At 38.7% G+C, this 13,567-nt stretch overlaps 1 protein-coding gene across 1 annotated transcript in view; it reads right to left on the bottom strand.

Annotated features, from left to right (window-relative positions):
• CFAP47 (cilia and flagella associated protein 47) overlaps positions 1–13,567 on the bottom strand; it is a 704,026-nt gene that overhangs the window by 468,277 nt on the left and 222,182 nt on the right. The window contains exons 34-35 of the mRNA XM_065423211.1: positions 619–716; positions 174–290 (exon numbers count right to left, since the gene is read on the bottom strand). Of these exons, the coding sequence (XP_065279283.1) occupies positions 174–290; positions 619–716 (215 nt within the window). The remainder of the gene's footprint in view (positions 1–173; positions 291–618; positions 717–13,567) is intronic.

Here is a 13,567-nt window from a genome sequence, read left to right as displayed (position 1 = left end):
GAGAATTCAGTCGTTTTATATGAAGCGGTATTTCAGTTTCTACATTTTAACAGTGTATCACAAAAAATTCACTTCATCTCATTCTCACCCAAATGATATGCAAGGTATTATTAATAGTAAAGTAACAAAAAATATTCAAATGTATATTGCACATGGGATATAAAACCATTTACCTGTACACCTATATCAAGGCTGATGGCATGAAAAGCATTCACGAGTATCAAGCAATTGTGCAAACATTGTTCAGGAGTTCCCGGATTAGTATACATATTCGTAAAGTGAGTTGAAATCTGTATAGAAGATAAAATCAAACTCATCATATTGCACTGGAGAAAACTAAGTATATGTATTCTTCACCTTCTCATTATTACATGTATGTTCATATATACCCTGAACTAAATATTCCAACTTAAGTACATACTCAAGAAAAGAGTAATCACTGAAATAATAATTCAAGACTTACTATATATGGCTTTATCTTTTAAAGTTCCTGCAAGCTGAGAGTTCCAAAATTAAAGTGGATAATAACAGTAGTAATAAATACTTAGACTAATGCTCGTCCAGATATACAACTGACAAAGTTTTTTTTAAATAAGAAGATATGAAAAAAGTTCTTACCAAATATGGGCAATAAGCTGCCACCTGTGCTGCCAATACTAGACCATCTAGAAGATCTCTGTCAAAATTTACTATCCATCTCATAGGTGGTACTTCACCTGTTTGAAACAATATAACACAGGTTAGAATTATCTTCTCCCTTGAGAGGTTCTACCGTAACTTTTCACAGAAAGGATGACCTATGAAATAACTAATACAAACAAGTTACTCATCTGTACTAAAGTTCTCAGAGTATATCTCTTCTGTAAATTAATGTTGTTGGGAACATATTGGGTGTGTGCCAGAACCATCCAAAGTACAGAAACGACTACTTGCATCCTATGATGCAGCTGAATATTCACCACAAAGGGATTTCCAATGTAACCATCCCCAGTTCTTTTTCAGCCACTTGAAATACAATTAAAGGACTCAAACAGAAGGAAGAAAGGCAGGTGGGTGGGCACCTCGTTCATTATGTGGGTTGTTTAAGATTTATGATATCCTTAACTCTATTTGTTTAAGTGCTTGGGTTATAGATGTCTGTGTGCGCACACACACACACACACACACAGTTTCCTTCCATTCATAGGGGCACTGATATTTATACAAAGCCCCTGAAATGCAAGAAAATACTTGAATACTTTCAAGATAAGCCATGTAAACCATGCCAGTGCAACTTGTTTGTTGTTGTTGTTGTTATTTTGTTTAAACCATTGAATTATTTGGCACTAATTAATCAACAAGTGTTATGTAAATGAAACTGAACAGTTTCCATTTACTGATGCACAATTAAGCAGACAACTAGCTCTACCTTTGCTTCAGCATATGCACTCTGATTCCTCACATAATTGAATAATTTTTGTTTTCCTGGTGCTTTTGTGAAAAGTAATCACTCAGTTAAGTTCCCCATATTTCATAATTGACAATTATGTTTTCCAGCTTTAATATTTAACACATCAGTGCTTAAAATATTTATCCCCTGCTCTTAAAAAGCAAAACAGCCTATGACTGTCCCACAGAATTACAGCTGGGGGCAAAAGTGCCATTCGGGCAGATTTACACCATGTCCAAACCTGAACTGGCTGCGCTCTGTGAATACCTTCAGGAGAATCTGGTCCAAGGATTTATCCACAAATCAACATCGCTGGCCAATGCTCCATTCCTCTGTTAAGAAAGGAGACAGCAGTCTCCGACATTGTTAACTACCGTGCCCTGAATCAAGAGTAAGGAATCAGTACCCTCTGCCCCGGATTCCTTAGTTACTGGATCACATGGGGGCTTCCCATATGTTTGCTAAGGTGCTCCCCCCCAGGAGACTATAACCTCATGAGCATTAGGGAAGATGATGAATGGAAGGCCACCTTCCGAATGCACTGTGGTCATTTTGAAAACCTGGTAGTGCAGTTCAGTCTGACCAAAGCCCCCATTACCTTCCTGCAGTTTATAAACAAAGTGTTCCTGGACATTCTGAACCAATATGTAGTGTTTTATCTAGACAACATCCTGGTCTTCTCAGACAACCCTAAAAACTACACACACTGGTTATGCTTGAGCAGTTCTTGAGAGTTTACGGGTGCATGGACTCTATGCTAAGCTTAAGAAGTGTGCATTTGATCCTCTATGCTCTGCTCTGGAAGAATGCCCAGTTCCAGTGGTCCCCCACACCTAACATGCTTTTGATCAGCTGAAACTCACCTTTACCGTTGCACCCATACTGGCCCACCCTGATGCCTCCTGAACCTTTTTAGTAGAAGCTGATACCTCTAGTATGACAATCAGGTTCATACTCTCCCAGCAACACAGATCTGAACGAAACACTACACCTGCATGCCTATTATTTGTGGAAGCTTACTCCCAACAAGAACTAGGAGATCTTGGATAAAGAGCTCCAAGCCACTAAGGTGGCCTTTGAAGAGTGGCAACATTATTTGGAAGGGACTCACCGTCCAGTCCAAATATACACTGACACAAACAATTGGAATATCTGCGCAATGCAAAGGTATTAAACCAATGGCACCTCTAATGGGCTCTTTTTTTTTTATGGTTCAATTTCACTATCACATATTGCTCCAGAACCAATAACAGCAAGGCCAGTGCCTTGTCCTGGAACTTTGACACTAAACCACATGGACCTAGCCAGGAACTGGCTCACATTCTCAAACCCCTCAACTTCCTGAATAATGCTCTTTGCCAGGACCTAGTCACACTGATTCGTTTTGCCTCTGCCTCAGAAATTCTGCCAGACAAACAAGCTGCCATTGACAGGGAAGCAGACAACACTTGGAAGCGGGTTACATTAGAGAATAACCTCATTAATGTTCCCCCAAGTCAGGCAAGAATGGTGGCCTTACAGCTATGCCATAACTTACCTCTGGGCCATTTTGGTGAAGTGTTCTACCACCATCAAGACTGTTGTGAGTCCACAGGACTCTGACAGCTTCATGATAAAATCCAATGCTTAAATGACCCAGGATCAGGTTGGAGTGTCTTCAGAATGGAGTATATCGCAGGGTTTGTGGCACAGCATCTTAGCTTGAGCACACACATTGCAGGATTGCATGAAGACCTGTATTATGTGGCACATTCAGGGCCATGAGAAAAGACATCACCGTGGATCATACTTTACAGCCTAATTCTGGTGTGAGGCCCTTCTGAGGTTCCAGCTGCACCTCTCCTCCTTCTACTACTCTCTGTCCAATGGCCAGACGGAAAGGATCCATCAAATTTTAGAGCAATACCTACAATACCTACAATGTTATATTAACATTCATCAAGATGATTGTTCCTCACTATTACCCTATGTGGAGTTTGCACACAATGCAAATGACACAAAGAAGGGAAAATCCCCTTCTTTGACAACTATGGGTATCACCCCTGATTCCACCCACAGCTATCTATGACCTCTCCTAACCCGAACACCTCGGACTTGGTGCAGAGGATTCATCGTATCCAGGAAGAAGCAAAGGGCCATTTGGAAAAAGCAAAAGTCAACTACAAATGACATGCAGACCCAACATCTTCATCCAGACTCCACCTATTCAGTGGGACAAACAAACAGTGTGGCTCTCAACAGAGTACCTCTACACAACAGACCGTCAAATAACTTGGACATCCAGTTACTTGGCCCTTATCAAATTTGTCACCAAGTTAACCTGGTCATTGTTGAACTACACCTTCCCTGATCTTTCAAGATCCACCTGGTATTCCACAAATCCCTCCTAAAACTCTATGCCAAGGATTAATTTCCACACAGGACCCAACCACCTCCCCCATCAGCATGCATACAAGGCCACAAGGAATGTGTCATGTGCGAGATCTTGGATTCTAAACACCGGCAGGATAAACTTTTATATCTGATCGACTGGGAAGGATATGGCCCTGAGGAATGTACATGGGAGCCAGTGGAAAACATTCACACACTCGCTCTAATACAAGCTTTCCATGAAAACCACCCTGAGAAGTCTGGACCCACAGAGCCTGGAAGGCACCCGGAAGAGTGAGGTCAGGTCCCATGGGTCTTGAACCCAGGTCAGAGGGGGTCTTGGGAGTCACCACACTCCAATCCTCCATCGAAAAGCTCACAGACAGCAGCAGGGACCAGGCTCCATGAAGCCCAACTGGGGCACAAGTCCCACCCTAATGCTCTGATTAGGAGAACTCCACAGCTCCTGATTGGGCTGCAGCCCTGATTTAAGACAGAAGAGGAAACAGGAAGCTGTCCATACAACTAGGCTTCCCCCTGCCACAGACTGCTGGTCTGGTGATTACTTGTTCCTGCATTCTAATCCTGACCTCCTGGCATCCTCAACTCGGTCTGATCCTTGCTAACTGCCTCCTGATTCCTGCCCTCCCATTCCATCACCAGATCCTGACTTCCCAGGAAGTCTATGAGTATCTATGGACTGAGCCTGACTCTTGGTACTGCCTCCTGGTTCCTGTCCTCTGGGTCTGTCACCCAAACGTGATCTCCTGGTATCCTGACCATATGGTATCATGACTTCACCTAACTCTTGGTAACTGCCTTCTGGTCCTGTCACCTGAACCCGACCTCCTAGTATCCTGACTCAGGATGACTCTTGATCCCTGCCCTCTGGTTTGTCTCTCAAGTCTGATCTCCTGGCATTCCAACCTGGCCTGATTCCTAGTAATTGACTCCTAGCCCCTGGACCCTCAGCCTGTTCCCAACGCTAACCCCCAGGCCAGGCTGCCTATGCCCCGGCTCTGACATTATCGAGCACATATATTGCCATGGTCTTCAGCCAGTAGTCAAGAAAGGTCTGTCTTCTGCTCTCATGAGTTTGATGTTACCGTGGAACATAACTTCCAAGGGAATTCAATCTTCCTCAGAAAAATGCATTCCATTTAGTAGCTTGGTTCAGTGACACTAAGGGTTTTAAAGATGAAAAGATGAAAAACAGTATGTTGAAATGTATCCGATAATCTATGAACAGCCAGTGTAATGAGCAGAGCACCAGAGTGAGAAGAAAGCTGCTGTGTTTTGAATCTGATGGAGCTTCTTTATGCACTCATTTCCCAGTACAGCCAGTTTCAGTTATATAGCCTGGAAGTCTGCAGGCACAGATCATTTTAGTCAAGTCACTGCCGAAAAGCAAAGGGCATAAGAGTCCAGAAGCAATAGAATTGAGAAGAACACTTAGCTGTAATGTGACTATTTAAGGGTGGAATACTTCCCCAGTACCATGAGGAGCTCTGAATCTTCAAAATGTTTTCTTTTCATCATCATCATCTGTCTTGCTTGACTTTAGATTCAATCAGATGCTTCATCCACTCGCTTATCTCAGGCAGCCACAGGGACAGTCAGTTACAGAACCATCAGCACTGAGGACGAGCACATTATGGAGCTGATAATATGTGATCCATGATATGTCATGATTTTCCCCAGTGGCTTCACTAGGAGAAGATCTGGGTTTGTTTGTTTGTTTTCTCCAGGAAGGCTAACATACATCATTATCACGTTTGCAAAGAAACCCCTTTCAAAAAATTCAGACAAATTTAATTGAGAATCATCACATTTACACTGAATGGATGTACTGACTCCCAATCAAAAGCTCAGCTGGAACAGTAATTCTGCAGATATTAGAATTATTATGCTTCAGATTCAAGAAACAAAGAATATTTCACCAAGAGCTAATTATTTAGATGTTGAAAGTTCACATCAAGTCTTGTAGTAACGCAAAGTAAATATATTAACAGGCCATCTCCAATAAAAAGCGATGACCTGGGGACCGTTATTTTAAATACTTTGCTCTCAGAAAGCAATCTAGAAAACACACTGATAAAATTATCTCCAACTAAACATGTGTGTGTCATGGAAGAATTTTGCAGTTACTTCAAAGATTGTTAATGCACACCCAGAATTAGAATCTTGTTAAATTATAATAACCTGCATGCATTTATAATATTTGGAAATTGCTGCATCAAAACAGTTAAGTAATTTGATTGTAAACTATACAGTTTTATTTCTGGAGAACAGGTGCCCTTTCTAGACAGATTTACATAAAAACATTTTACGTCTAAATTTTCACCATAGTGAAAGAAATACTTAGTTCATGACAGAAATGTCATTTAGAATTTCAAGATTATGTTTTGCTGACTTCAGAAGTACAAGATTACCAGGGAACAATCTAACCTTCCATTAGTGATCCAAAACTGCTTTTGAAGCACAGGTCAAAAAGAATTATTTAGAAGACAATTTTGTACAGACATTCTTATCTGCTGGATAAGTGTCATGTCTTAAGAGGTTGTCATTGTGTAGAGAAAAAGTGCTCTGTAGAAAAAAGTACTCATTTAATGTTCATGCAGCAAGAAAAAGCCTAAAGATATGATTCAGGGTGCTATAAAGGACAGAAATACTGTACATGTAAGATCAAACTTATGACCTGCCACTTTGGCATGCTTCTCAGTGACAGTCATTTCAAAGACTTCCCTTTTAATTTCATGGTCATGTTCACCAATGTGAGAATATAGATGTAGTTTAGTCTATCTTATTTAATACTAAAGCCATTGCACTACTATGCACAGCATAAGACACAGATTATCCTGTGATTTTTTTAAATCGCTACAACAGTCTGCTGTATAGAAAAACAAAACCCCAAAATCCACGGAAAAGGGAAAAAAGGACAGTAGGAAAGTAATTAGCCTATTAATAATTAACCACATTATAAAAAAAATTCAAAATATGACAAACTACCCTACTACACACTAGAACAAAAAAATGTTCACATTTCATATATCTTTTGTGCATATATAGAGCAGGAACACTTCAGTGGCTGGAATATTTATTTAGTTGTTTATCATTGGATATAAGTTATTTGCAGATATTTCAGTACATGGGGGGGGGGGGGAGATAGCTCAGTGGTTTGAGCATTGGCCCGCTAAACCCAGGGTTGTGAGTTCAATCCTTGAGGGGGCCATTTAGGGATCTGGGGCAAAAAAATTGGTCCTGCTAGTGAAGGCAGGGGACTGGACTTGATGACCTTTCAAGGTCCCTTCCAGCTCTATGAGATAGGTAGATCTCCATATATTATACATATGCACAGAGAACGTGAGTGGATGCTGTGCAAGCTTACCCACAGCGCTATAAAAATGTACCTCAGTCCTAACCTGTAACAGCTAATCTAGCATGGGCCTTCTCCAGTATTATGGTTTTGTTTCAATGTGGACATCTAGCAAGCTGAGGTTAAGAGAAGATCCCAAAATATTTTTTGGGTGATTTAAGCTATAACTAAGACCCAGGTTTCAAGAAGTGAAAGGCCATTGGACTAAGCTGTAAAACCCACTGCCACCACCACTGACTACTGTATTTGATCAGAGCATGCTGGTCTCTCTCCTTCATATATTTTAATTGTTTATGTCTGCAATTGAACTCATTTAGATGTCCAGCTTCCCAACATTCAGATCTAATCAGATAGTTAGGCATCAAAATAAGTGCAACTGTGGGCACAAAGAGTATCCACAATATTGAATTTGAGATTGAAGCCTGGCTAAAAGTCAGGACCAAAAGTTAAATCTTACTCTTGCATCCAATGCTTCTATTTTTTTCCCCTCAAACACTGACTATAGTTCAAGCATGGGATGAAACTTCTGTTGTTTTTGTTTTGTCCCACTTCCATGTTTGAACAGTCAACTCTCAACAGTTTACAGTTAGAACTAGAGCTGGTCAGAAAACAAAAATCTCTCCCACAAGAACTTGCAAATGAAAAATCTTTGCTTGAAATTTTTATTCAAAATTATCTTTTTCTTAAGGAAAAATCAAACCAATTAAAAATGAAAAAATTTGTTTCATTTTGACTTAAAAGGGAATTTTGAGGGTTTTTTTTCTTAGTTTAAAAAAACAATGAAAATGGCATTACGTTAAAACTAAATGAAAACCGTCATTCTGAGTAGACATGAAGTGTAGTTTCAGCTTTTATTCATTTTGAATTGTCAATTCCAAATTAAAGCTTTCATTTATACCCTTTTTAATGGAAAAATTTAAATTTTATCAGGATTAACTTTTTCCTACCCAAAAAAAAAAAATTAAATCAGTTTGATTAGACTGTATTTTTCAGCAGGAAATCCTTCCACTCAAAAAATTTCAACCAGTTCTATCCACAACATTTAAGAAGTCTGTCCAGTCTGATCATGAGAAGGAACCAACTGTCAAATTGTTTACATTTATTAAGAACCATGTGATGCAGTAATTGTAATGTTTCAATGGTTAAGTAATTTTGAAGATGAAGGTTCTATAGTGTTCCCTTCAATCTACTTTATTGCAGATTATACCTTGACAATGAGTTTTTTCTCTTTTTGTCAAATTTTATATCACTAAGGCCTAGAAGACTCAGCTAACAATTCTGCTTCTTTTTGTAGCCCAGCATGCGCTCCCTCCCCCTGCCTCTGTGCTTTTTAATCAATTCTACAAGTTATACCTTCTACTGTTTTTAATTATCCCCATATGTGTATTACCCCTGAGCTTTGATATACCTACAGCATCTTAACATATATGGCTAAGGTAATCCATGAACATGAATGTTTTGGTTAAAAGTTACACTATATGTTAATCTTATTTAATCTTAAAACATATTTATAATTTAACAGTAGGTCTTATTTAGCTTCATGGAATCCACTGTAAAATTAGAATATTATAAAGTAAGTTAAAACATTTGATCATGTTTTCCCATTTAAAACATGTTTACAAGTACACTTTTTGTATTGGAAACAGTTAATAGTTCTAATATCAAGCAATTTAGTTTATTCCCAAGTATTTTAGAGTAAGTAATTAGTCACAGAACAAAATGTAAAAGTAGTTATCTTTTCTAATTATAATTACAGGTCTAGCATTAAAGCCTCACGCTAGCTGCTCTAATATAATTAAACTTTCTAAACATAATTACTCGGTTTCAGTGCTGATAAACAATGGAAATCAGAAGTCACGAACAGGACATTTCTTTTTTTGCTCAAGCATACATTTTAGCTTTTCAAATTTTGATTACATCGAAGGGTCTTTCGATTAAAATACTGATAAGTATTTAAGCAGAGATTCTCAACCTTTGCAGTACCAGAGGTCATGCTGGAAACTCCACAAGAGCCCAGTAACTACACCCACTTTTCACACAAATATGCATCAGATCTGACCATAGATAAGACTAAGCTTGTGTCACAGATATTTTTAGTGAAAGTCATGGACAGGTCATGGGTAATAAACAAAAATTCATGGAAGCCGGGACCTGTCCTTGACTTTCACTAAAAATATCTCTGACAAAATGGGGAGGCAGGCTCAGCACTTACTGCTACTGGTGCTCCCAGGTCCCCCATCCCTGCGGTCAGTGGGAGCTCCACAGTCCCCCACTGCAGAGTCCTCCTGCTCACAGGGTTGGGCAGCTGCAGGGTGGTCCCCACCCTGCCCACCGCAGAAGGGTAGCTGCGGGGTCCACCGGCTGCCCGCCACGGCTGGCTGGGAGCTCCAACCCGTGGCAGAAAATGTCACAGAGGTCAATAGAAGTCACAGATTCCGTCACTTCCCTGACCCGTGACATAATTGTAGCCTTAATCATAGATAAGCACACAGTCACAACTGAGTGGCACACTCAGCTCTTTACCATAAACATGGAAAATCAAAATATTCTCAAGAGTTGTGTGGAAGGGATATTAAGAGAAACACTGGTATTACTTGTGTCAATGTGAACACTGGTACTACTTCTTTTAAACCAGAATGACTTTATCTTTGACATTATCAGGAAATCGGATTTGACTCTGTTCAGTGACCACAGTGTTTTGATTTGTTCAGATTCATAATTAAACATTCCACTCACAAATAAGTGCTTCCAAAATGGCTTGCAAAAATAGTACTCCTCTTACGCAATTCTAGGTCTTTGTCATTTGGCAAGCATTTGTGTAAATATAATAAAAACTTGATTTAGAATATGATGTCAGTCAAATTCAACTTTGGCTTCAGATAAAAATAAGTCTATAAACAATTTGAATGCCTTTTTTTCTGATAATCTCAGATTATTTCTTCATATTTGGTAAGAATCAACAGTATGCTCAGTGCTATACAAGAAACAAAAATAAGACAGACCCTGCCCTGAAGAATTTATAGTCCAATAGACAGAAAAAGAAGACAAGATGCACTAGGAGGCTCTGAAGAAGGAATAAGAGTAGGGTTTTCCATCCCTTGAATGTTTGATGTAATTCACTTCTTGTGGCTATTGAGGAAGAAATGTCTTTAGATTGGACTTGAAGAGGGAGGAGTGTGTGGATACTGGAGAACCTGTGGAGTCATTCAAAGAGACAAGGCGACACAATAAGATTGATTGGTGAGGAAAATAATTTTAGCAGTCACCCATGTAATTAATTTAGCATGTCATTAATAAATATCAAAACTGATCAAATCTTGAATTTCTTAATCCATTCATCATAGGGATAACTGACATTCATGTTTCTAGATAATTTTCTGGCAAGATGGAAAGTAGAAATTAATTTCAATGAATCTTCGCTTTTTATAAAAGCTCACCCATTATTTAAAAAAAAAAAGTTATCTAGGTAATATTTGATGATAAAAAATGCTAAAAATATTAAGATTCCAAAGTGAAGCACTCAGAAATACTTGGAAATACCCAATTTAGGTAGCCAATGCAAAACTTAATTTTGCCTCCTTGTGTTTATGTATAGTCAGAGACAAACACTAAATTAGGATGCAATTAAGGTTGCAAGTACATATCAATAATTTGGGGTAAAATACATTGCAAGGATGTTGTAATTATAAACCTTAAATTTTATCCAACAGTGACGCCATAAAAGAACTGCGAGTATAATTAAGGTGTTTTAGTGTTCGTGGTGCCAGGTTAGATTACATGCCTTTTAAAAATATTGGATTTTGTTTTCCTCATGGTGCCACTAAAAGAAAGAGGTATTTTTTTGTCTAGGTGCCCTTACTGTGAATTACCATTCCTTAACATGTTTTGATTTCTTTAAATTGAATCTTAAATCTGAATTTCCTGGATTTATAATACAGTAACTCCTCGCTTAATGTTGTAGTTACGTTCCTGAAAAATGCTACTTTAAGCAAAACGATGTTAAGCGAATCCAATTTCCCCATAATAATTGATGTAAATAGAGGGGGTTAAGGTTCCAGGGAAATTTTTTCATCAGACAAGTCTGTGGAGATAAGGTACAGGAGCGGGGGGGCAGGAGCAGGGATAGGGGGACACCCTGACATTAGCTCCCCTCTTCTCTCCCCCCCCCCCCGCCAGCAAGCAGGAGGCTCCCGGGAGCAGCTCCAAGGCACAGGGCAGGAGCAGCACATGGTAGTGTGGGGAGGGACAGCTGAACTGCCGGGCAATTGATAGCCTGCTGCGCGACTGCCGCACAGGGAACTTAGGGGAGCTGATGGGAGGCTGCTGGTCCACCCTGGTTCCAAGCCCCCACCAGCTAGTTCCAACGGGCTGCTCTTTCTGCAAGTAGTGGACAAAGCGGGTGGCTGCCAAACAATGTTATAAGGGAGCATTGCGCAACTTTAAATGAGTATGTTCTCTAATTGATCAGCAATGTAACAACGAAATGTTAACTGGGACTTTAAGTGAGGAGTTACTGTACTTGCTTTTGTGATAATTACAAAAATCACTGAAATGCATTTTACCCTAAATTACTGTTACATACTTAGAATCTTAAATCCATCTGAAACCTAGTTTTTGTCTGGGAGTTTCCTTTTTTTTTATGTTTTTTTTTATTTCAAATGTCATACATGAAACCTAAACAAAAAACTCAGAAAGAATATAAATATCATATACTAACAGTGCTTTGAAGTAGGGTTGTCAAGCGATTAAAAAAATTAATTGCTATTAATCACACCGTTAAACAATAATAGAATACCATTTATGTAACTATTTTTGGATGTTTTCTACATTTTCAAATATATTGATTTCAATTACAAAACAGCATACAAAGTGTACAGTGCTCACTTTATATTTATTTTTGATTACAAGTATTTGCACTGTAAAAAAACAAAAGAAATAGTATTTTTCAATTCACCCAATACAAGTACTGTAGTGCAATATCTTTATCATGAAAGTTGAACTTACAAATGTAGAATTATGTAAAAAAAAACCCCTGCATTCAAAAATAAAACAAAATTTTTGAGCCTACAAGCCCACTGAGTCCTACTTCTTGTTCAGCCAATCACTCAGACAAACAAGTTTGTTTACATTTGTAGAAGCTAATGCTGCCCGCTTCTTATTTACGTCACCTGAAAGTGAGAATAGGTGAACTCATGGTATTGTTGTAGCTGGCATTGCAAGATATTTAGGTGCCAGATGCGCTAAAGATTCATATGTCCCTTCATGCTTCAACCACCATTCCAGAGGACGTGTCCATACTGATGACGGGTTCTACTTGATAACAATCCAAAGCAGGGTGGACCAATGCATGTTCCTTTTCATCATCATGAGTCAGATGCCACCAGCAGAAGGTTGATTTCTTTTTTGATGGTTTGGGTTCTGTAGTTTCCGCATCAGAGTGTTGCTCTTCTAAGACTTCTGAAAGCATGCTCCTCATCTCATCCCTCTCAGATTTTGGAAGGCACTTCAGATTCTTAAACCTTGAATCGAGTGTTGTAGCTATCTTTAGAAATCTCACATTGGTACCTTCTTTGCGTTTTGTCAAATCTGCAGTGAAACTGTTCTTAAAATGAACAGCATGTGCTGGGTCAACATCCGAGACTGCTATAGCATGAAATACATGGCATAATGCAAGTAAAGCACAGAGCAGGGGACATACAATTCTCCCCCGAGGAGTTCAGTCTCAAATTTAATTAATGCATTTTTTTTTTTTAAACAAGCGTCATCAGCATGGAAGCATGTCCTCTGGAATGGTGGCCAAAGCATGAAGGGGCATAAATGTTTAGCATATCTGGCATGTAAATATCTTGCAATGTCGGCTACAAAAGTGCCATGCAAATATCTGTTCTCACTTTCTGGTGACATTGTAAATAAGAAGAGGGCAGCATTATCTCCTGTAAATGTAAACAAGCTTGTTTATCTTAGCAATTGGCCGAACAAGAAGTAGGACTGAGTGAAGTTTTACATTGTTTTGTTTTTGAGTGCAGTTATGTAACAAAAATAAATCTACATTTTTAAGTTGCACTTTCACGACAAAGATTGCACTACAGTACTTGTATGAGGCGAACTGAAAAATACTATTTCTTTTATCATTTTTACAGTGCAAATATTTATAATCAAAAATAATATACACTGATTTCAATTACAACACAGAATACAATATATATGAAAATGTAGAAAAACATCCAAAATATTTAATAAATTTCAATTGGTATTCCATTGTTTAACAGTGTGATTAAAACTGCGATTAATCGCGATTAATTTTTTTAATAGCGATTTTAATTTTTTTGAGTTCATCGCATGAGTTAACTGCAATTAATCGACAGCCCTACTTTGAAGATATGAACACTCTG

The sequence above is a fragment of the Emys orbicularis genome, chromosome 1, assembly GCF_028017835.1.
Source record: "Emys orbicularis isolate rEmyOrb1 chromosome 1, rEmyOrb1.hap1, whole genome shotgun sequence".
In the NCBI taxonomy this organism is placed as follows: Eukaryota; Metazoa; Chordata; order Testudines; family Emydidae; genus Emys; species Emys orbicularis.
Note: the sequence above shows the minus strand (reverse complement) of the source record. Positions and strands in the feature narration are given on the sequence as shown.